This window comes from Mesocricetus auratus, unplaced genomic scaffold (genome assembly GCF_017639785.1).
Source record: "Mesocricetus auratus isolate SY011 unplaced genomic scaffold, BCM_Maur_2.0 Super-Scaffold_100014, whole genome shotgun sequence".
NCBI lineage: Eukaryota > Metazoa > Chordata > Mammalia > Rodentia > Cricetidae > Mesocricetus > Mesocricetus auratus.
The window spans coordinates 11,402,741-11,427,021 of record NW_024429197.1 but is presented as its reverse complement, the minus strand read 5'-3'; the positions used below and the strand labels follow the sequence as shown (position 1 = coordinate 11,427,021).

At 49.8% G+C, this 24,281-nt stretch overlaps 2 protein-coding genes across 16 annotated transcripts in view; one reads left to right on the top strand and one right to left on the bottom strand.

Annotated features, from left to right (window-relative positions):
• Positions 1–1,449: 1,449 nt before the first annotated feature.
• On the top strand, positions 1,450–5,292 carry Tmem200b (transmembrane protein 200B). 3 transcript variants are annotated; one of them, XM_013120253.3, is made up of 3 exons: positions 1,450–1,567; positions 2,532–2,617; positions 3,073–5,292. In XM_013120253.3, exon 3 carries the CDS (start codon positions 3,093–3,095, stop codon positions 3,945–3,947), a length of 855 nt encoding a protein of 284 aa, XP_012975707.1. In that variant the 5' UTR covers positions 1,450–1,567; positions 2,532–2,617; positions 3,073–3,092; the 3' UTR covers positions 3,948–5,292. The 3 variants fall into 3 exon arrangements, with proteins under 3 accessions (XP_012975707.1, XP_005079591.1, XP_040612421.1); XM_040756487.1 differs by lacking the exon at positions 1,450–1,567 and adding an exon at positions 2,282–2,337; XM_005079534.4 differs by lacking the exon at positions 1,450–1,567 and adding an exon at positions 2,219–2,337 and having other exon boundaries at positions 2,532–5,292.
• Epb41 (erythrocyte membrane protein band 4.1) overlaps positions 4,753–24,281 on the bottom strand; it is a 151,937-nt gene continuing 132,408 nt past the window's right edge. For 7 of the 13 annotated variants that reach the window (XM_040756470.1, XM_040756464.1, XM_040756465.1 and 4 more), the window contains 6 exons: positions 17,781–18,221; positions 16,487–16,615; positions 11,430–11,531; positions 9,852–9,932; positions 7,959–8,063; positions 4,753–7,341 (listed from right to left, as the gene is read on the bottom strand). In XM_040756470.1, the coding sequence (XP_040612404.1) occupies positions 7,965–8,063; positions 9,852–9,932; positions 11,430–11,531; positions 16,487–16,615; positions 17,781–18,221 (852 nt within the window). In that variant the 3' untranslated portion in view covers positions 4,753–7,341; positions 7,959–7,964. The remainder of the gene's footprint in view (positions 7,342–7,958; positions 8,064–9,851; positions 9,933–11,429; positions 11,532–16,486; positions 16,616–17,780; positions 18,222–24,281) is intronic. The other 6 variants (XM_040756472.1, XM_040756473.1, XM_040756474.1 and 3 more) reach the window with 2 other exon arrangements.

Genomic DNA, 24,281 nt, shown 5'->3' with positions numbered 1-24,281 from the left:
CTCTCCCCCAGGATGACCTCCAGGTGATGGTGTCGCATTTCCAGCTTCTACCTCATCCATCCAGGCTCCTCCCGGTCCAGAAGGGAAGGCATCCAGGTCATACAGAGGCCAGGGCAGAGTTGAGAGGGATCCAGACTGCCTGGGGACTATCATTGTCCCAACACAGGCCACTAGCCAGCCACACATCTGCAGAGACAGGATGGAAGGGTCAGGCTGGGAAGTCTCTCTGCAGGAGGCCTGCGGGAGGGAGTGTGTGTCTCCCCGCCACCGGCTTCCTTATCTCCCTGATTCTCCTGCTTTCCAGAGGTCTCAGAGAGAGTTAGAGACAGGTTACCCCTGGGGAAGGGGCCTGTCACCACCCGCTTCCGCTCATCGAGAAGCCCGTGGTGGGAGGCCGGGCTGTTTGTTGGCATGCTCTTTGTGCCAGGTGTTCAACATGTGCGCTCCTTTCAACCCTGCAAACCCTCCTCGGTGTTATTTCTGTTCTCACAAAGATGGGGAAACTGAGCCGTATCGAGCTTAGGTGCTCTCTCGCTCTCTCTCTCTCTCTCTCTCTCTCTCTCTCTCTGTCTCTCTCTCTGTCTCTCTCTCTGTCTCTCTCTGTCTCTCTCTCTGTCTCTCTCTCTGTCTCTCTCTGTCTCTCTCTCTCTCTCTGTCTCTCTCTCTGTCTCTCTCTCTCTCTGTGTCTCTGTCTCTGTCTCTGTCTCTGTCTCTCTCTCTCTCTCTCTCGCTCCCTCCCTCCTCCTCCCCCAGCCAAGGCCCAGCCTGGAGAACAGGAGGAGAGTGGGGGAAGACACAGGCCTCACACATGTTCCTCCAGCGTGGAGGGCCAGCTGGGACACACATTCCCCCGAGAACAAGGCTCCAGGAAGGAGCAAGGCAGAAACAGCCTCGCCCCTCGTATCTCAACGCCGGCAAGGACCCAAGACACAGATATCCAGTCCCCAAGAGCAATCTCGCTCACCTGTGTGCAGAGGGAAAGCCAGGGACTGGAGCTAGGGCCCAGAGCCCTGGAAGAGCGTGAGGTGGAAGGGGGAACCCGTGTTCCTGACAGAAAAGCCGGGAACTGGCTGAGCCCTGGGGCCAGAGCTCAGAGAGGCCGGGGCCCTAAGGAGATTCAGCCACACCGGCCAGGTGAGAGGGTGAAGGACATCTCAAACAAGAAGGGCTGACACTGTTTGGCCCGCACCAGGGAGCCGTGGACGGGTTCAGCAAGGATGCTGAGTGCAAGGATGCTCGGAGCAAACCAGTTAGCGGGGGCCAGAGCACTGGGACTCTAAGAGTTGGAGTGGCCTGGAGAGGACAGTGGCTACGGGGGGGGGGGGGGGAGACCAGGCTCACTAGATGAGGAGATAAAACAAGGGCAGCGCTAGGACTAGGACTACAGCGGAGTTAGGAGCCTGACAGGAGTGTGCCTTGGTTAGTGAGGCCTTCGCGGGTGGAGGTTCGGGTTCAGGGACCGAGCAGAACGCCCGGGCAGCTGAGACTGAAGCTGGGCTAGTGGCCCAGACACCCCGGGAGGACAGAAGGACCCGGGAGGCAGGGAAGTCACAGAGAGGTCCAGCGAGTGAGTACGGAACTGGGGTCAGCACCGAAAGATGCTTCCGAAGTTAGCCCGACAGGAGAGGGAGCGGGAGGGCGCTCCAGATTGCCGTGGGGGCTCTGTGGCCGGGGATGCTGGTCTCCGGGGGCAGAGGGGCGCGGGCCGCGCGCAGCCGGCTCTCATTAGCGCCGGCCGCGGGCTAATCAATCCCAGGCGGGGGCTCCCGGGCCGAGTCCGCATCATGGAAACTGGCCGCGCGCCCGGCGGAGCGAACGGGGCCGTCGTCGGGGCCGGGCCGGGCCGGGCCGGGCCGGCGCCTCTCCGTCGAGGGCGCAGGCGGAGGCGGGTCGCGGGGTCCGGGGCGGGGCTCAGTCACCCCGCGCCCTTTCTGGAGGCGGCAGGGGGGTCGCAGGGGTCGGGGCCGGGCCTGCGGGGCCCCGGACGGGGGTCGATCCCGGCTAGGCCCGGGCTAGGCCGCTTCTCTCCGGGACCCCGGGGTCATCTCTAGCCGAGAGCAGACGCCCCGATCCCTGCTGCCCGCGGCCTCCCGGTGCCCGGGCCACGGCGAGCGGTCTCCTGGAGCGGCTCCAGCGTGCAGCCCCGACCCCGGGGCGGTGCTGCTCCGGCCGGGACGCGGCCCACGGAGGCCTCGGGCGGAGGAGGCTGGAAAAAGAGGCCAGGCGGCGGGAAAGGGGGATGATTCATCCCCGGGAGCCCGAATCGGAAACACCGCAATCTGGGAACAGCCTTGCCTGGGCCGACGAGAGATCCGGGAGGACAGTCCGTCCGGCGAGGTCCTGAGTCCGGCACTGGCAGTCCCCTGCCTCCAGCCCCAGTCCTAGCCCGGCCGTGGGGGGAGGGGGAGGCCTCTTCTGGAGGAGTGGAAAAGAATCCTGGACAAAGTCGGTCGCTGCCTCCTCTGCTCTGACTGGCTGGTCTCGGCCAGAGCGGGCTTCCCAGAGTCTAGCTCAAGTCTCTCCTGCTGCAGCTCCAGTGCTGGCTGAGGAAGTCTGCAAGGAGGGGGCGAGCAAGGAGAAGCCGGAGTCAGAGACACCCCCGGCGGTCCTCGCTGCGGTACGTAAAGCGCAGTAGGGGGGAGGTGGGGCGAGCGCGCGAGACCTGCAGCCCCGGGGCGGTCCGAGCGCCCCCTCCTCTGGTTACATCGGGGCGGCCACGTGCGGGGGTGGGGTCGAGCCCGGGAGGTACTTACCCGGGCCGCGGTTTCGGGGAGAAGGGGGTTGCCCGCGCGGGCAGCTGGAACGCGCGCAGGCTGCAGGAGCCCCGCAGCCCCGGCTGCACCCGAGCCCCGCAGCCCCCTCCCTGCGCTCTGCCCGCGGGCCCGGCCAACGCTGGCTCCCAGCTCCGCTGCGGAAAACCCGAGCGGGGGCGGCTCCCTGCCTTGCGGCCGCGGGAAAATCCGGGGGTGGCCGCCAGGGATCTCCAAGCGGCCGACCGAGGCGGCCCCGCGCGTCGCTCCTCCGGAGGCCGGCCCGTCGGGTCAGTGTCTGCCTCACTGCTTGTCCCTGCAGAACGCCCGGACGAGCGCGGGATGACAGCCGGGAGCCCAGGAGACGGTGGCGCGCGCAGGAGCCCCGAGGGCCGCGTCTCGCGTCTGGGCCGGCGCCTGGGTCGGCGCCGGCGACCGCGCTCTCCGCCAGAGCCGCTGCGGGTGCGGGCACGGCTGCGGCTGCGCTCGCCGTCGGGGGCGTTCGCGGCGCTGGGCGCGCTCGTGGTGCTGGTGGGCATGGGCATCGCCGTGGCCGGCTACTGGCCCGGCCGCGCCTCCCACGCCCACGCCCCGAGGACCGGCCGCGCGCACGGGCCTCACGAGCGCCTGCGGCTGCTGGGGCCGGTGATCATGGGCGTCGGCCTGTTCGTGTTCATCTGTGCCAACACGCTGCTCTACGAGAACCGGGACCTGGAAACACGGCGGCTCCGCCGGGGCGTGCTGAGAGCGCAGGCGCTGCGGCCACCCGACGGCCCCAGCTGGGATGCACTGCTGCCCAGTCCAGCGCATGGGTCCCCGGGCACTGTCGCGGAGCATGAGACTTGGGACCTGGCCCCGAGACGGGGTCCCTCGCCCGTCCCGTCGGTGCGCAGCCTGCGGTCCGAGCCTGCCAATCCTCGCTCGGGGTTGCCTGCGCTGCTCCACAGCTACCCATTGAAGGGTCCAGGACTACCACCACCCTGGGGTCCCCGGACTCAGACTGGCCACGTGATCATCACGGTGCAGCCCTCTGCTTCCTGCATTGAGCACTCCAAGTCTCTGGACCTGGGCCTGGGGGAGCTTCTCCTAGGGGCCCCAGCAGCTCGGGACTGTGCCCATCGAAGCTGGCCACGGCTGGACAGACTCAGCCTGGGGGGCTATGCCAAATTAGGAGGGGACTTGGGGGCCCGAGTCTGAGGTGCAAGGGATAACCTGCTATATGAGGCTACCAGCGTGGACCATGGGACCAGGACACCAAAAGTCCAGTGTCCACTAGCTGCTTCTGTCACCTCTGAAGCTAGGATGGATGCTGTGGTGCCAGCAGCCACTCAGGCTCCTGACCTGCATGCATAGAGCAGTGCCAGCTGCATCAGGCGAGCCTCGGGGGCATGTGTCAATGTGGACACCAGCATGATTCAGCCTCAGGAATTTCTTCAGGCATGTGGCCTTAGCCGGGACAGGTACCTGAGGGGCTGCAGGCTAGGCCAAGAGCATCGGGAGATGCACCGGTACCTTGGCAACAGTGGTAGGTTGGGATGCCTCAGTCTGGAGCAGACTCCCTCCAAGGTGGCAGTGGGGATGGAGGTGGGACCTGCTGGGGAAGGCGGGCAATGGCGTGGGATGGAGACCCTCTGCAGCTGTGTAGAGCGACAGCACCTCTGACTGCTACCACTTCGGGCCCATTCTTCCTCGAGCCATGTGGGCTGGCCCAGCCTGGCTAACTACTGCCAGTGCCCTGCCCCTGGGGTCACTGCTCCCAGAGACAGGTCCGGCTCACTTTTGTCTGGCCCGTGTGGCAAGTCTCCCTCAGTTGGCAAAGAGCGTCTGCCAGTTCTCGGCAGTTCCTTCCACAGCCCGGAGCTGCACTCTGGCCAGTGTGGACAGCTGACTGTACACAGCGAGGGGCTCCCCTTTTCGTCTCCCCTGCGCAGGGCAGGTTTACTTACTTTCCACGCTTTTGTTAGAAGAGAAATTTTAAAGTGGATCAATCCTCACAGTCAGGTGTTTTTTTTTGTTTGTTTATTGAAAAATGCCATACAAGAAGCAAGACCAAACACTTAGCTAAAACACTACAGTCACATCTGTCACTATGAAAGGCGCAGACAGCAGGCCTGATGACTGCCCATCTCACCTAAGCATTTTCAGTTGGGCTCTGCCGCCATAGTTCCTATTTTGTCAAATGTAAACAACTACTTGATATGATTCATAATTTTTAAAAAATTTACAAAGCTCCTTCATTTTTGTCATCAAAATAATAGATCTGTGAGAGATTTGTAAAAACAACCAGCCTGGGGTTTCTATCTCCCATGAGCATTGGGGGTGCTGGCTAGGCCGGAACTCCAGCTCCATTTCTTCAGGTGGGCCAGCTGCTCAGCGTCCCCCAGAATACACTGCTGGCCTGGGGGAGAGTCCCCGGAGTTAGCCTCCTTGGGCCCTCAGCTTAGGAATATAGGGCTTGCTTTGTGGGTGGGTGGCAGAGATCTCATTGGTTTGAAGGAAATCTACTTCTGAAGTAAAAATAAAACTGCAGTTGGGTTTGTTACTGTGGTGTGCCTGAGTCACTTTGGGAAAATTCCTACCAAGTCCCGACCCTGGAGATGGGACTCTCCTCCCCTCTCACTACTCCTACCTGGACAGAGTTTGTTCTTCATACCAACTGCAGAAAGAAAGAAGGAAAAAGCCAAACAATTATCATATCCCAAGATCTGTTGCCAGAGCCAGCAAAGACGGGGATGAGGCCTGGGGGACATCAGAAGTCTGGTCCAATTTCCAGACAAAGGCAGCAGAGAGGAGCAGAGGTCAGGTTCCCAGGTCTGAGGTCCTGATGGGGATAGCACCCAGCCCAGTGCTGAATGGGTAGGTGACCCCTCTCCTCCTGGGTCTCAGAGCTGGAGCCCATGATAACTCCACTCCCTAGCACAGCCAACTCTGGCTCAGTCCCACCAGACAGCAGTCACTTCAGGCCCTGTACCAGTCTGCCAGTTTGCTTCTGGGAGTAGGACCCAAGCCTGTCTGTCTGTCCTCCCCCTAGAGCAAGCTGCCATTGGTAACAGTCTCATGGGAGCTAAAAGAAAAATGCACACTCAAAACCAGTTCAAAGTCGCTCAGTTTGTGTAAAGAGCCTTCAGCCAGGAGACCAGAGACTACTGTGGCTTTCCTTATGCTTTCTCACTGCCCGTCAGCCCTCAGCCACAGCTGCCAGAAATCCGCTGTCAACCCTCATGAAGTTCATTCCTGGCCTAGAATTAGGAATCTAAGAAGCTTCCAGGCAAATCTGTAGGAAGTAAACTGGAGGATTACAGAGGCCCTGTTTGGGGAAAAAGAAAGTCCAAATTCTCACCACCAACTGGGGACATCAGGCTCCCTTTTCGAAACCAATATTTAAAAAAAAAAAAGGAAACTAAATCCAAAACCCACAATAAAATAAAGCCCCCCAAACCTGACAGTAGCAGAGTTGGTTCACGCAAACCCCAACCAGCAGGGCTGACCACCAGGAGGTTAAATACCCTTGCTCCTGGAGGACATCCTCAGACAGCTGCCTGTGAGGGAAGAAAGGTCACAGGACACATCCCTTCCCGTGTCAGGTAGGAGGAGGTCCAGCAGAAGCACTCTTAGTGGGGCCTGACTGAGGTAAAGTCGACACTCCCCTGGGTGAAGTGCACTCCTGAACAACAAGACCTGATTTTAAAAACCTCATTAAGTTTCCTTCCCCAAACTACAGCTAAAAATGTTCCACTGGCCCTTTTAGCCAAAAGTGCCTAATTTTCCGTGAGTCCTGGTCTCCTGAGATGAGAGCTGGGGAACACTTGATGAAGCTGCTGTTTCTGATGAGGGACAGACGGTCAGCTGGGGAGGTGAAGGCCACAGGTGCATCCAAATGTTCACAGTATTAGCTCTACCTGAAGCAACGGAAGTCTCTGACCAAAAGTTCCAAACAGAAAGGTGTGTGTGTGTGTGTGTGTGTGTGTGTGTGTGTGTGTGAGAGAGAGAGAGAGAGAGAGAGAGAGAGAGAGAGAGAGAGAGAGAGAGAGAGAGAGAGAGAGAGAGAGAGAGAGAGAGAGAGAGAGACACCATGTGCTCAGCTGAGGTCTCTGCCTCACCAAACGCCCTGCAAAGGGATGTCATGTTTCTGGGGTCTCTGACCCGGGTATCTGCCCTAACTGACATTCACTGGTGCATGAAGTTTCTGTGTCGTTCAGGAGGTATGGAGCTGGAGGAGCAGGAGGCCCCACAAGCTGGCTCTGACCTATAACGGCTGACAGGTTCTCTGCCGGTTCTGGAGAAGTCTGTGGATCCTGTCAGGGTCTAAGTTGGAAATGAGTGAGGAAAGGTTTTACCAATCACCCCATAAAAAAACCCAAATGTCTTAAAAGCAGTTCATAGACCAAAAAGTTGACAATTTCTGTATCACAATATAGAAAACATTTGTGGCATCTAGAAGAGTCTGGATATAAATTCCAAATAGAAAATGAAGTTGGTTTTCTGTGGTGTGGAACAGTCTTGAAAGTCTGAAGTTTGCTGCAGGCTGGCTTCTTTACGATAGGCTGGTTTCTCTGGGATGGGGAAGGGTGGGGATGGGGCAGGACAGTCCCTAGAGGGAAAAAAAAAGCACGAGTTTGAACCCTCACAAAGGAGCAAGCTTCCAGTACCACCATGAGCAGGTCTCCTGGCTGTGACTTGGTGAGCTGCACTGGCTGTTCTACCCAGCGTTCACTGCAGGCATTCATCTTTCTGGATCCCTGCATGCCCAGCTATCTAGCCTGGCCCCGAGCTTCCCAACACCCCATGTGTTCTTCCAGAAGCCTGGCCTTGTCTTCTCAGCTCTGCTCTCTAGCCCTCCCCAGTTCTAGCCCACAGGTCCTGGAGTTGCCAAGGGCAATAAACAGGGCAGGGGATAGTAGGGAACTCCAGAGATGGGTGACAGTTCAGTTCAGACCCAAGTTTGAAGTACCCCCCACCCAGGGACGCTGGCACACTAAGGCAGAAGGACACATACACCTGGCCGCGCTGGCACACTAAGGCAGAAGGACACATACACCTGGCCGTTCTGGTTGGAGCCACACAGTTAACAATAGCCTCTCCCTTTACTTTACTGAGTTCCAGTGTGAACATCTCTTGGGATCAAGCGCTCTCCAAGTGTCCAGACTTCCTGAGACCTCTCTCTGGCTGAGATGACAGCATCCCCCATCCCAGCAGGAACACCCTTACCTGAGCTCACTCCTCAGAGATCTCCGTCTCCTGGTGGACGACCACCTTGGTCACTGACATGTCTGGGTGCTGTTCCTTGGCCTCCTTGATGGCTTGTACAAGGACCTGTGAAAGACAGAGATAAAACTGGTCCGGCAAAGAGCAACCCAGCTGGTGAAGGAAGCCTGGGGCTTTTCTGTGATGACGGAGGAATCAGGGCAGCACACAGCACAGCCCAAGTGGATCAAGGCCTTGCCCTGTCCTGCCTTGTCCTGGCCTGTCCTGAAGAGGGAGGCTGCTGGACTCAGCACACCAAGGCAGGGAGGGGTAGAGGTTTTCTTCAGAGAAACGGGCAACCTCAGGTGAGAAGATTCGTTCAGGCGGTGACTCTAGAGCACAAACCGTGTTCAGTATGGGAACAGGGAGGCCAGGCCAGGAAGGCGAGGGAGCACACAGCTTTCAAAAAGGAAGAGGTGTCTTTGGCAAGGAGGCTGCAGGCCACACAGACACAGCTTGGGGGCAACCTGGCTTTTGAGTATGATTCTCTCCTTTGAGTCTGAGTCCCTGGAGGAGTTCAGGTTACTGTGACACCTGGCAGCCTGTTAGGGCTGTTTGCCTGATATATCCTAAGGGCAGTCTCCAGCCAGTCAAAGGGGGAGACTGCTTCTGACATCTAGATTTCCACAAAACCTGCTGTCTCTGCTGGCCCCTGCTCCTCTTCCATGGCCCAGCTGCTCCTCTCTGGGCCTAGCTCAAGCTTTCTCCCTGGAGTCTCCATGTCCCTCTAAGAAAGCCCGAACTACACTTTTCTCAACAGTCCTTCCTAAGGTGCCCCACACCTCCTCCCTCCCAGAGCCTTGTTTCCTGGAAGAAACAAGGGTCCTTGGAGCTCTCCCTGAGCCATCGAGAATCACTACATCAACTCTGATCCACGAGGAGCTTCATTGTATAGGATAAAGGCACAGCTCAGTGTTGCTGAAGGGTGTGCACAACAGAGACAGAGTTAGGGTTCAGGCCTGTTCTACTCCAAATACCTTCCACCCACAGCCTTTGTTGTCAGAAAGCACAGGTAACACACAGCAGGGCTCAAACCATAAGTTGTGGGCTACAGCAGGAAGGACCCACTGAGCCCAGCACCCAGGCCACACAGGCCCCTACTTGGGCTTCTGGCCTTGCCACTGGGACCCTGAGCACAATGTCCACAGCACTGAGTCCTAGCCCTGCAGCCCCTCTTCCTGTTCTTTTTTTTTTTTTTTTTTTTTTTGGTTTTTCGAGACAGGGTTTCTCTGTATTGTTTCAGAGACTGTCCTGGAACTAGCTCTGTAGACCAGGCTGGCCTCGAACTCACAGAGATCCGCCTGCCTCTGCCTCCCAAGTGCTGGGATTAAAGGCGTGCGCCACCAACGCCGCTCCTCTTCCTGTTCTTGAGCACTCCAGAAGAGGCAGCACTGCTCCCGACAGGCCTGCCCCCTCCACCAGGCTCTCCCACCCCCCTCTCCCCCACTCTCCTCAACAGCCTCACTGTACTAGCAGCACCCAGCAAAGAATTGGGAACATTAATTCTGACCTTATTATTTGCTAATTGCTTGTAGCTCACAATTAGCACCTAATTAACATAAAAACATAGAATTTTAGCACACAGAAGGGACCAAGAATTATCTGGATCAACCCACTCTATTTTAGAGAGGAAAACATCAGATGTAAAGTGATCTGCCCAAGGTCACACAGCAAGCTGGTGACAGATCCATGACACTGAATGAGTTCCACATCCTGTCTCAGCCTCCTGAGTGCAGGAACTACAAGTGTGGCCACCATGCCCATGCACTGCCTGTCTATCCAACAGCCCCGCCCGAGAGCTAAAGCAGCTGTCTGAAGATGCTGCTGTGTCCATCAAGGTCCCTGCTGCATTCCCACCTGATCGTGGTCAATATCTGCATCTCCTGTGATCACAATTCTTTTCTCAATCCGGGTCTCAGAAATTCCACCTTTTACAGTCTGTAACCAAAGGAAGAGGCCATGTGAAAACCACGCACAGCGGAAAGATGGTTCTAAACGCTCCCTTCAAATGTTTTGCTTGTTTGTTTGCTATCGTGAGAATGTAGCCCAGGCTGGGCACCGTGGTGCTGGCACTACCCAGGAGAGCCTTGTACCATATCTCAGCATGGGAGGACCTGCCAACAGGAGCCTCGCTCCCCGACCGTGGGCACTAGACTCTTTAGTACACGGAACAAAAGGACACAGTTCCTTATTCACTTTCTTTTTTCTTCTTCCCAAATACTACAGAAACCCAGAAGGAAGAGAGGTGTCCCCTTTTTGTTTTTCTAAATTCTTACTTGATTATTTTCAGCTTCAAACTGGGGACTCCTATTTTAAAGCATTTCACATTATTGATGTCAAAAAAGCCCCAAAGAATCTCAAGTGAGGACAAATAAAGAAAGTCAAAAGTAGCCCGGCGTTGGTGGTGCACGCCTTTAATCCCAGCTCTTGGGAAGCAGAGGCAGGCAGATCTCTGTGAGTTTGAGGCCAGCCTGGTCTACAGAGTGAGTTCCAGGACAGCCTCCAAAACAATACAGAGAAACCCTGTCTGAAAAACAAAACAAACAAAGTCACATGTAGACACATGAAATACCTGCTTGCTGTCATCTGTGTCTTATGATAAAGTCTTATGATAAAGTCTGGCCAATTTTTTTTCCTTTTTTCTAAGTTCCTTACTCATAACTAATTGCAGATCAGGTGTGGTTGCACACACCTGTAGCCTCAGCATGTCTGAGCCTGAGGCAACACTTAGGAGTTCCAGGTCAGCCTGGGTTACATAGTGAGTTTCAGGCTAGTTTGTGTACAGAGTGAGATGGAAAGAAAGAGAGGGAGGGAGGGAGACAGAGAGAGAGAGAGAGAGAGAAGAAAAAAAGAAGGAACAAGAAAGGAGAGGAAGGGGGAGAGGGAGGGAGGGAGAAAGGAAGGAAGGAAGGAAGGAAGAGCATTTTCTTCTAGTACTACAGCAAACATAGACTGCTTGATTTTCTGAGGATAATTCGAATTTTTGGCATTTTGTCCCTATTGTTCCCTATAAAGAAGTCTAGTGATTTGAGCCTTTTAGGTCCAAACTATGGTTCCCAAGGCCTCAGGGTGCAACAATGATTCATCAGATCAGAGATCTGGTTTCTAGCTCAGAAAATATGGTCGTACCATATTAACAATCTCTGTCCTTACTGTGTGGCCATGTGTACATCCATGTGCCTGTGTGCACATTGAGAATGGAACCCACAGCTTGTGCATGGCAAGGAGGTGCTCCCCTACTGAGCTGACATCTAGACTTTGTCCACAGCACGATGGACAAACGCGTATTAGAATGACTATATGTAGCTTTCCCAGGTGGATTCTGGTGAAGGCATCAAGTCTTTCCACCTGGGACACAGCTGAGAGCCTTAGCACATGTTGGTCCCCTCCATCTGGGGATAGCAGCTAGCTCAGCATGCCACTGGAAGCTGTTACCTTGGTAATCTGAGTTGTGGTCGTGCTGCTCGTGGTCTCAGATGTGATGGTCTGAGCTGTCAGCAAGACTCCAGGGTCTAAGTCCCCACTGCTGTCCTCACTCTGCAGAAGAAAGCACAAGTCATCAGCCTTCAGGACACCTTGGGGGTGAGACCCCGGGTGCAACGTGGCTCCTCAGCTGTATATCCCAATTCAAACATCTGCTTCTCTTACGGTGACCTCTCAACAAAGAAGCAGAACCAGTCTCCTGGGAACAGGTTCCTTCTTAACAAGCTGGATGAATGGGGCTGGGGAGAGGACTCAGTGATCAGGAGCACTGGCTACTCTTCCAGAGGACCTAGGTTTGATAGAGTTACCCTTCCCTAGCACCCACATGGCAGCTCACGACCCTCTGTAACTCCAATTCCAAGAGATCCAACACCCTCTTCCAACCTCCCTGGGCACCAGGTACACAGGCATACATGCAGACAAAACACCCATACACATTAGAAATAAAAGATGAAGTTAGGTATAATGGCACACACCTTTAATCCTAGCACTCAGAAATCAGATGTAGGCAGATCTTTGTGAGTTTGAGACTGGCCTGATCTACAGAATGAGTTCTAGGACAGCCAAAACTACATAGTGAGACCCTGTCTCAAAACAAACAAATAAAAAGTTAAATGAAAACAGGTGTGGTAGCACACACCTTTGATGCCAGCACTTGGGAGGCAGAGGCAGGCAGATGGCTGCGTTTGAGGCCAGCCTGGTCTATAATTTCTAGGATATTCAGGGCTATACAGTGTGACCCTGTCCCCCACCTCCCAAGTGCTGAGGAATACAAGTTCCTCAGCACTAGGTCAGTAACTGGAGTGGGTCTGAAAGAGGCAGGAGTATGGCACAGCTAGAAGCCCCAAGTTACGGGGGAACATCCCACAGCTTACAGAGGACCATGAAAGCATCTTTAGTAAAGTCATTCTATGAAAGTGACAGAAGGGATGAACTATTCACACTCCTGGGAGTCACTGTGTTCTCACCAGACCTTGTACTGTTTACACACACCCATGCAGGAGAGGCACTGGCTCCTGGTGGCTGAGGTTCGAGGGAGCTGCATCACAGAGTGAAATGGGAGAGAGTGTTTAAAGGATCTCAGACTAGTCACTGCAGGAACAGTTCCACCTCCCACAACTGAGCAAATGAAGCAGAAAGTGTCACTCATGAGAAGGCAGGACACATGCACAACAGGCTTTAGTGACATCCCTGACAGCAAACTATTATTGTCAGGGCTCCTGAGGGGCTCAAATTATTTTAAATGTCAGGTTACACAACTAATCTACATAGGAATCAAACAAGGACTAAGGCAGCTTATTATGATTAGCTAAGGAACAACATTAGCAAGAAGCTAAAGAGATGTGACAGGGCCAGTGACAAGTGTTATCAAAGGTATATGGCAGTTAGAGTCACACAGGCCTCCATGACCAAGACAGAAGAAAACCGAACAAAGACAGAGTTTACCTAAGGCATGTGCTTTCTAGAAACACTGGGCACCGGTACCAGAGACTAAGAGAACTGAAACTATCTTCATAAAGGTGCTGTACCATATGTAAGTCACCAGAATAAGCAGGCGCTGTCAATTTCATTTTAAAAGGACATGGTGCTGCTCTGACTGGTGTCCAAGTCCTAGGCTCATGTAACTCTCCTGCCTCAGCTCCTGAGTACTTGAGAGCACAGGTATGGACACTGTGACTGTCTTTATTTCATCCCTGAGCAGGAACATATTTCATTCAGACAAACTCTGAGGTGCTGAGGGGAGGGGAGGACTAGGCTGGGTTCCCCTCCACCAGAGGCATGCAACCAAGAGGCCTGGAGTCCCAAGCATACTCCCTCATACCAGTGCAGTGTTAGCTAGCCACTACTGTTTTCTTCCACTGAGACCATTAATCTACAGAAGACTTAGACCCTACACATACGTTTTGCACTCCTACTATGTGTCAAGCACACTGTGCAACTGTTACCTCACAACATCTCAGCACCTGAGGTAGAGACTGACTGTTATATCCTCTGCATTTGGGAAAACTGGGCTCCGGGGAGGTTCTGTGGGCTGATAGGTGTTCAAATGGCATAGAATGGGAAAGAAACTTCTGTTGGAAGATTAGAATTTGGAATTTGGCACAGTTGGCACCCAGCTGTGGAACCTCAACTCACTTTCCAGGTTCCAAGTAGCTCAGGCTGGCTTCAAGCTACCCATGTAGCCACTGTTGGACTTGAACTCATGATTCTTTTGCCTCTGCTTCCCCACTTCTCTCTAGGTCTCAAGTAGCTCAGGCTGGCCACAAGTTCCCTTATGTAGCCGAGGCTGGCCTTGAACCCCTTCAATGCGCCTGCCTCCACTTCTCATGTGCTTGGATTTTAGGCATGCACCATCAATCACATCATTTCTAGAAGGTGGCGCTGCCTACACACAGTACTGTGAAGAGGAAAAGAAATCACACAGCTGGAGGTGCTTTGTAAACTGCTGAGGGGTTGGCAGTGGTGCACCCCTTTAATCCCAGCAGAGAGGTATGTCACCACTGCCAGGCCAGACCCTTATTTTTAAGTATCCATCCAGAGAGAATGTATTGCTACCCAAGGCCATATCACATATAGCTCTCATATACATGGCTACATACACATACCCCTTTCCACCAACAAATAAAAGATATGATTCCCACATTTAGCTACAGTGTTCATTCACACATTTCATGTAGACTAGTTCCCCACTAAGAACCGCACACAGTACCTCAACAGGGTGCTCATAATTTATTTAACCAACTCCCTACTGAAGGCCATTTAGGTTGTTTCTATGGTGGTGACAGTTTAAAGGATTCGTCCCTTTGCATATGCAAGTCATCCCTCTTCTCTTCCTCAGGATAATGGTGTGTACAATCTTTCCTTCCTCTTCAGTGCTTTCCCCGGCCAAGGCCTTCTTGATAGTTTTTTTCTGTCTCTTTTGACTGACAGCCCTTTCTCTTCTCATTTCCAAAAGCTACACTTACTGCTGCTCTTACAATCATCTCCCCAGATCTGCCCTAGTCATAATCTTGTCTTCAGGCCTGTCCCTACTTTAATACATTCAACAAACAGCTTTAGGTAGGAGTCATCTTTAAAAGTCCATTGCTTTAATGATGCTACTTTTTAAAAAATTTTTACTTATTGTATATACAGTCTTCTGCCTGCATGCCAGCGGAGGGCACCAGATCTCATCCAAGGTGGTTGTGAGCCACCATGTGGTTGTTGGGAATTGAACTCAGGACCTTCGGAAGAACAGTCAGTGCTCTTAACCACTGAGCCATCTCTCCAACCCCTTAATGATGCTACTTTATCATCTACCACTGTCACTCAGCAAATTAAATTCCACACTCTAGATCACAAAGAGAGTGGAGGGGAGCACACAGACACTGAGTACTGAACATCTGTGGAGATACTGGCACTTGGCAGACACTATCTTGCCTAAACTTCATCCAAATCTTGCAGCAGCAGGTCGTTCTATCCAAGGGTAAGAGCTAGGGAATTGACAGGCTGGGGATTTGTCTGAGGTTATCCATAAGTAGCTACCCATTTTGCCCTCCAAGCTTCCTAAGGGTGAAACATCATCCAGCTCATGGGGAAGGGAAGACCAACGGAGGAGATCTTCAGTGCTCAGCCAGAGCTACACGCTGCCCCTTTGCACTGTGCTCTACCAATGAGCTACACCCCCAGCTCCTTGAATTATCTGTTTACACCATTTGAGTTTCTGTACAGAACTTTATAGTGTCTGATATTTGTTTATGTGGGTTCCTCCTCCATTTTCATTTCTGGTTGTTGTTAATTTTTCCAGCCATGGTCTTTCAGGGTAGGCTGGGGGCTGGGGGGCCCGAATCCCCAATCAGTGTGGGGATCCCACCTGTGGGCCACTGTGTCTGGCTGTTGCTGAGCTTATTGCCAACCCTTCTCTCCTTACTAGAATGCTCCCTATAGAGGGCGGGGACTGTCTACCCTTACACCACTTTGACTTAATACATAAAAGCTCAACAAACATGTTGTAGAGAATTAACTTTTTGCCTTCTGTGACTAATTAAAGAGAGAGAATTCAACAGAACACAACTCTAGCACAATCAAATTGCCAGAAATGACCAAGTTTCAGCGTAATTAGGAAGTGAAAGATTTAAAAACTTTTGAACCCTCCCAATAATACCATGATGTAGATATTAACATTGAGGGCAGGGCTGGTAGAGGCTTAATGACTTGCCCAAGTTAGGAAACAGAGCAGCAGAACCTGTGCTTAGGGTTATCTGCCCCAAAGCCCACGCTCTTCATCAATGGGAATAACTTTCCCAAATGACTAGGGTGGATGGACATCAGAGCTATGGTAATTTCACTTGCTCTTTGGTGTTGAGGAATGAACCGGTGTTGCACACATGTCAAGTATAACATTCTTCCACGGAGTTAAACCCTCAGCCTTGACAGTTTGCATTTATTTCCTCTTTAAGATAGATTATTTTGAGAAAGGGTCTCATGTAGCCCAGGCTAGCCTCATACTTATATAACTTCAAATGACCCTAAACTCCTGATCCTTCTGTTTCTAAATCCAAAGTGCTGTCATCACAGCTAGCCATACCCAGTTTTAATTTAACTTCTGTATATGTGTATGCACACATACAGGTGCAGCTGCATTAGTGTAGAGGTCAGAGGACAACCACAGGTCTCAGTCCTCGGGTACTTGGGCCCTCAGGCTTCCATTGGAAGAATTTGGGGTCTAAAGTCAGGTCCTTATGCTTGTGAGGCAGTGCTTTACCAACTGAACCATCTTCTCAGCCCAAAGCAGACCCAGTTTTATGTGGTCCAGAGATTGAACCCAGGTCTTCATGCAAGGTGAACTGAGCTGTCTGGATTCCCAGCCTTTAGCCCTGCTCATTGGCACATCCTTACTTAAGTCAGTGATCATCAAAGAACTACCCCAGAAAGTCTGATGTTACTCACAGTAAGTGACTAGAACCCGAAGGAAGAAACCATTTATTTACTATCTTCTGTGTCTTTGTTCTGGAGCATCGGCGTCTTACCTGGGCAGCCTCGTAGGTGATGGTCTTGGTCTCAGTGTGGACAATAGGGACATCTTTGGTTGGGATTTCACTTTTCACAGCATTGGCAGTATCTGAGATGGTGACAGTCTGAGTCTTTACCAGAGGAGGCTGTGGACAGTAAAGAAACAGAGTTGGCTTGGCTAAACCTTCCTGCAGGCCTTGGGGAACTGAACCTCTGACATTGATTTGATCAAAGCATTAGCTTGAGTCAAGCAAAGGTTGGAGTCACTCTCCAAAGACATGATTCCCAAGAAGCCTTGACAAGGTGTCGCATCTTGAGAAGGGTATTAAAAAGTGGCATTACTGTAATTACTTTCATAAGCTTAATGGAAAATTATAACACCAGACAGTTTATGACCGGTGATATAAAACATTTTATGCCGACCTTCAGAATTTGAATATAAAATTATCTGCCAAATAGAAATCACTTTCATTTGTCCCTGTGAGTGTACATCATAATTAAGAAAACCAGGCACACTTCCCCTCTAAGTACAAATGTGCACGAAGCAGCCGAAGCCCTGGAACGAATTTCCTTGGAATTCATTAACTTCTTTCAAATCAATGTCAGACATTCACTTTGGATTTACTGAGAAGAAATAATACTTGGAAAACAAGAAAGAAAAAAAAATCAGTTTTCCCACCACCTGGTGATTAATTTCAGAATTCCAAAAGAATGAACATTAGTGGAATGACACAGGCCTTCTTGCTTATCTGTTCACCTTTCCCAGGATATCAATCACCCTAAAACTACCATTTGATTGTGATAGGCTAATTGGCCATTCACCTTAGTACAGAAGTTAGTGCCTAGATCATGGAATCCCCTGGGGGGGGGCAGTGGGAGTGGTGGGTTGTACAGTCTAGCAGTATATATAAATCTTCATTTAAAAATCAAATGTTAGTGAGGGGCACTGGGAAATTTCTGAGCATGGTCTCAGAGCCCTGAAGCCTCCTCCCCACAGGAGTCTCTATAATTCATCTCTTGCCATAGCTCGTCCTTGAGAAAGTAAAGGGGAGCATACTTACACCAGCTCCACGAAGGTAATCAGCTGGAGTTTACTCCTGCGAGTTTTGTTAAGTCATCAGAAGAGAAAACATGTCTAGTCCCAGTTAGTTCCTCTGCCTGAGTTCTTTACAGCGTCCAGGCTCCATTCACTTTTAGCTGTGACTCCGAGACCAGCAGAGGCTATACCCTTTACCACCACCACTGCCACTTCCTCCACAGACCAGATCCTGGCCCTCTCCCAAAGTCCTGCATTGTCAGAGCAGTTACTACCTGGAAACTTCGAATGAGGGTGGGGAGCTGGTTACCCACGCGAGGGTCAAGAAAGGATCCGCTCAGGGTCTCAAGGGTCTCTGCTGGTTCTTCACTACTGTCTGCCTTTTCCCCACCATGCTGCAGCTGGCAGGAAGCTGGAGTTACTGAGAAACTTAAGGTACTGGCCTGTTCCTCAACTCCTAAGCATTCCCCACTTGGGCCTGCTGGCATCTCGTTAGCATCAAGACAGCCAGCTGCCCCCTGCTCCTCCTCTTCTGCCTCCTTGCTGTTTATGGAGAGGGAGCCAGAACCAAATCTCTCTGGAGACTCCGGTGGGGTGGTCATCAGGCTCTGACTAGGAACTACTGACTGCTTGGGGCACTCCCATTCAGAGGCAGGGTAGGTGGATGGCCCTTTTGTCACGATAGCCACCTCCTCTGTGCGAATGCCATTTATACTCTACAAATGAATGAACACACACAAAAGCGAGATTATGAGTAAGTGGGAAAATAAACGTGAAACTCTGAGAATCAGCAATGATTTTTAAGAGGTCTCAAACATGTTAATGCTATTATCACCAAGACCCTTAGCTCCAAGGATGGTCAAAAGAACCCTATTCATCATCAGCAAACAATACCAACTGCTAGTTATCAATATCCAGTGTCAACCATCATCCACCTACCTACCTACCATCTGTCTATCTACCTAATTGTATTTAAAAGTCACTGTGCTCTTCTTTTCCCGTAAACCAGCCCATGTTGTGATGAATGTAAACTAATGCCCTTTAAGGCCCTGAACTCTGCATCCACTTCATTCCTGAGCCGCTCCAAATGGGCAAACGGAGAGCATCTGGAACAGGTACATGCTGAATCGGATGAGGACATCTTTCATTAGGTGATTGTAAGTATTATGTAGGGCATGCAGAATAACTGAGAGGCTGGAGACTTTAGCTGTCTATAGATCAGACACAAAATATTTTGGCTAATAGCATAGGAATTTCCTCATATTTAAAATGAGGCTAACATGTAGCTGGGCTTGTAGAGGTCTTAGGATCAAATACAATAACATCTATGAAAACATTTTGCAATTCTAAGATACCATCCTACTTTACATAATTCAACCAATCAGCAGGGCAGCTACAGTGTGCTAGGTATAGAGGACACAGAACAGATTTGTTGTTATGAGTACACTGGACTACTTTCTAGTGTCCTTATCTTACAAGGTTTTGGGTTTTACTTTCCCCCTAAAGAGTTGACCAAAAGTAGCTCACAAATGGGCTTTCTCAAGCTGTTCACCTGCCCCAGCCCTGGGAAGGACTAAGTCCATTCACATGCAGAGTGGTAGCAAAACTTCCTCACATAATTTCCTTACAACTGGAAGGCTGGGTGATTATGACAACCGAACAATAGTCAACTTTGCTGTTGTTTGTTTGTTTTTAAACAGCATCACTCTGTATTCCTTGCTGGTCATGAATTAGTGGTTAATCCTCCCAAGTTCTGGGATTACAGGCATGCAACACCATGCCTGGCAGGTCAATTTGTGTCAGTCTGCAGAAATGATAAGTGACGGTCTGTCATCAAGTTAATTAAACACTGCTTAGGTTAGCACTTCTTTTTATTTTTTGTTTTGTTTTGTATGCCCCATGGGCAGGGATGATGACTCTTTCTTTTCACTCTGCCGGTCCTGGGAACTAAACTCAGGTCATTAGGCGTGGCAGCAAGTGCTTTTAGTTGTTGAGCCATGTTTAGGTTGATCTCTTGGCTGTACTGCTGAGTAAAATTGAAGCAAATAAAGAAGAGATCAAGGTTGAAGCTGTAGTGAAGTAATGTCAACAGTAAATACCTAGAGTACCTTGCATGCATTAGCTGTCAGAAGTAGAAGACGGGCAGCAGTTGGGCTGCTCAACCATGTGCTGCGCTCTAAGGCCAAGTCAACCTTTCTGGTTGGTACCATTATCTGATCTCAGGGCAATACAGAAAGCCACTTACTGGACATCCCCCCTGGGTGTGAGGAATGCAGCATGCCTCAAATTAAACTTCCTCTGTTGCTGCCTTCACATTAGTTTCTATGCTGATAAAGAGTAGCACTGTCTAATATGCCAGGCCAGAGTCCTGAGTCAGCTCCCACGCTACGTCTAAGCTCACTACCATTTTTTAACACTTATTTTACTTAGTGTGTATTTATGTGTTTGTGTACTAGGGTGTAGATGTGCACCTGCATATATTACATGTGGAGGCCTGAGGGTAACTTATGGGAGCTAATTCTCTTTCCACCGTGTGCCCCAGGAATAGATCTCTGGTAGTCAGGCGTGGCAGCCAGCTCCTTTATTCCTGGAGCCACCACGCTAGCCCAAGCCAATTTCATTCAGTAATACCTGCTCTATCTAGTCATCTGTTTTTACATTTACAAGCTTCTCTCAAGATCCACCTGGTTTTTAAGAGACAAAGGAAGGTCTTTCACTGGTGTGGAGCTTGCTGGTTAGACTGGCTGGCTGGTTAGCAAGCCCAGGGACCCCGTTCCCACCACTCTAGTGCTGAGATTTTATGCAGGTGCTACCACACCTGGCATTTTTACTTGGTTTCTGGGAATCAAACTCAGGTTCTCATGCTTACATGGCAAATACTGTATCGACTAGACTACCTCTCTGGTTCCTCACTTAATTCTTTACCATCTCACTTTGAGGTACTCATTACCCTTACTTTAAAAATGAAGGAATGGAGAGCTTAAGCAGGTTAGAGCTAGGGTTTAGATTCAGCTCTGCCCTGGTTCTGAGGTCCTGCTTCTTCCCACTGCCCTAAGTGGCACTATGAGTAGGACCAACACCTATGTCTGACTACGCTCAAAAGAATGGCCATCACGACAGTCCAAAGAACCCACAGAGGAATCCATTTTAGTGGCTGACATTACATTTTAAAACATAAGACATCTGAAAAGACAGAAGGTAAGACTGGCTAGGGGATATAAAGTCTCATGACAAGAGGAACCCATAACCTGGCATCTGATGTCAGTGAAGAATTTTAACTGACAGTGCAGTTGCCTTTGGTCATTATCATCAGCACAGGCCACTGTATTATATAACACTGTACAACTGCATGAAGCCAAATTAGCCTAGGAACCATGAAGGGATCTTGCCAGAAATATGATTTGACATATGGCGGTGTTTGAACCATCCACAGCGAAAGGCAAAATTGAAGCTTTCTGTGACTCTGAGGTGTTTATTGGTCCAGGTGTTGCTTATCTGTGACTACTGAGAGACTCATAGGAAAAAGCAGGCTACAATAATAGACCAGATACCCATAGAAGGCACTGTGGCAATATCCAGTTGGCTTCAAGCACACGATAAGGGCCAAGTGCACACCTCTAATCCCAGCACTTGGCACAGAAAGCAAGTCTCAGTGAGTTAAGACCAGCCTGGTCTATACAGTGAATTCCAGGCTATCCAGAACTATATTATGAGACCATGTCTCAAGAAAAAACAAAAATCAATCAGTCCATCTATTGTCTATCTATGAAAAGGAAGTCCATCACTTGAAGGTTCCATCTCATTAAAAAAGCTAATAGCGCTGGGCAGTGGTAGTGCACGCCTTTAATCCCAGCACTCGGGAGGCAGAGGCAGGCGGATCTCTGTGAGTTCGAGACCAAGCCTGGTCTACTGAGCAAGTTGCAGGACAGGCTCCAAAACAATACAGAGAAACCCTGCCTCGAAAAAACCAAAAAAAAAAAAAAAAAAAAAAAAAAAAAGAGTTAGGTATCTGCTGCTACCCATTAAATCTAATCTAGTCTTTTGTGGGAGACTTACATTTTTGAAGACACTATGGAAACAACCACAGTTATGCTTAAAAGTCTAAAATAAGAGATTACACATACACACACACACACACACACACACACAAAACAAAAACTACACTTTGAGCTGGGAGGTGGTGGCACACACCTTTAATCCCAGCACTTGGGAGGCAGAGGCAGGAGGATCTCTGTGAGTTCCAGGCCAGCCAGGGTTACAAAGAAACCTTGTCTCAGGGAAAAGAAAAAAAAAACACAAACATTCAAAAAAGTCCCCAAAATCAGCAACACATTTTGAAAAACCTAAGATTTTGCTACTTAAGTGGGTTTTCCTGAGACCTCAAGGTAGTAATTTCTCCCATGTTTATTTGGTCCCTTGGTGAAGGTCAGTGCTGCCTTTGAGTTGATGGGCTGTGATAGAGATTCAGCACCAGTCTCAGATGAAAGGAAGAACTGTGCCTAGCACCATCTCATTTTCCTTCTCCATAGCAAAACTCTGGGTGGGCAGAAGAGAAAAAAATGACGATCAGAGCAGCACTTTGGAAGCCTATCAGACAATTTCAGAGTCACTCTCAGGCCCCCATTTCAGGCCCCCACCAGCTGCCAAAATGAGGGAAGGAAGCAAAAGTGCTCACTTCGAAGACTAACTTCCTCTTGACAATGTGCTGTTTCAGTCCTCATACACTTAAAAAATTACTGTTTTCAGTCACATGTGGGGCTCATGGCTGTAATCCTAGCACTTAGGAACCTGAGAGAGGAGGGTCACGAGTTCAAGACCAGCCTGGACTATAGTTATTTTGATGCCAGCTTCATAGTGACACTTTTTCTTTTTTTTTTTTTAAAGACTTATTTGTTTATTACATATACGCCAGATTGAATTGTAGATGGTTGTCAGCCACCATGTGGTTGCTGGGAATTGAACTCAAGACCTCTGGAAGAGCAGTCAGTGCTCTTAACCTCTGAGCCATCTCTCCAGCTCATAGTGACACTTTTTCTAAAACAAGAGGTAGGAAGGAAGGAGGTCAGAGAACTTTAGAACATGTTTATAGTTGAGAAAGAGACCCCACAGAGCTGTCCTCTGACATGTGCATGACCTCACCCAACATACTAATAATAATAATTTCAAAGCAGTGATGATGGAATAGTTAATATAGAAAGAAATTGCTAAAATGTAAGTTGCATCTCATATTTTGTTTATTGCAACACAGACACAGCAGGAATATTCTTAGGAATATAAATTACAAATCCGACTGTACCTTAATTTGATTCCTTAGTAAATTTTCACATTAGAAATCTGTGTATGGAACAGTGAAGACATGCAAGAGGAATTATGACTCGCCTGTCAAAGTCACATCAATGGCTCAGGGTATAGGTCAATGGCAGAGCACTTGCCTACCATGCACCAAAACTCAGGGTTTGATCCACAGTACTGGAGGGAAAAGAACAGTAAAAGCCCAAAGCCATGATAGCAATTAGAAATATAAAATATTGCTGGGCAGTAGTGGCACATGCCTTTAATTCCAGCATGGAAGCAGAGACAGGCAGATCTTTGTGAGTTCAAAGTCGGCCTGGTCTACAGAGCAAGTTCCAGGACAGCAAGGGCTACACAGAGAAACTCTGTCTCTAAAAACCAAATATGCACAAAAAAGCATGAAGCAGAGCAATACAGACATCTGGTCCCTACACGGAGGTAAGTTCTCCCTGAGTGTGGCAAGATTATGGATTTAATGGAGGAGGCTAATCTTTTCACCCTCTGTCACAAGTTCTCAATCAGGTCTTCAGCAGGGTGTGTGCATATGCACACGTATGGTACTGGGAATCAAACATGGGTCTTTGCACATGACAGGTAAATGCTCTACCACTGAGCTATTAGAGAACACCATCAGTTAGAATCTTGAAAAATCTCTGATAGAAGAATTGAAATAGGCACACTATACTAATATTTAAAAAATATTCCTGAACCAAGACTTTGACAAACATTGAACAGGCTATTTTGAGTGTGTGTATACAGTATATGTGTGTGTGTGTGTGTGTGTGTGTGTGTGTGTGTGTATGTGTACATGCCTGTGTGAGTGTACATGCATGCCATGGCATGCATTTCACATGGTGTGTGTTTAAAAGATTACTTTCTATATAAGTATTCAATATTAAGAAGGATAACACTGATTAGTTACAAAATCTACCACCACTTTAAAGTATAATTAGCTCATTGCTGTTTCTAAACCTCAAAGAATATCTTTCTATATTGTAATTACTTAAACATTTGCTTTTTGAAGTTAATATCCCCAAAGAATGCCTTGGATTTAGCACTTTGTAACCAAGCCCACCATGTTTATTAGAAAATGACCAAAGGCTTTTATTTTGTTTTGTAGTTTGTCAAAAAAACCTTAAAGCTGGCTTTTAAGTACCTACTTAATGGAATAAGCAAACCTGTAATATTGTCTACCATGAGATGTTGCCTGCTGAAACACAAATATTTCAAGGAAAATTGACATAATACACTGGTATCAATCAGTGTTTCTCTATGTTAAGAAAAAAGAGATTTGTTAGACTTTTTAAAAAGTTGTATACTAAATTTTGTGTGTATATGTGCATGTGCAGGTACAGTGACCTGTGTGTGCACAGGGAGTCCAAAGGTTGACTTAAGTCAGGTACAGTGACCTGTGTGTATACATGGAGTTCAAGGCTGAGTTTACGTGTCTTGCTCAATCACTCTCCATCTTATCTTTAGAGGCA

Excerpts from the sequence above, each read along its gene's own strand:
- Tmem200b (XM_013120253.3), top strand. The coding sequence starts at position 3,093 with ATGACAGCCGGGAGCCCAGGAGACGGTGGCGCGCGCAGGAGCCCCGAG.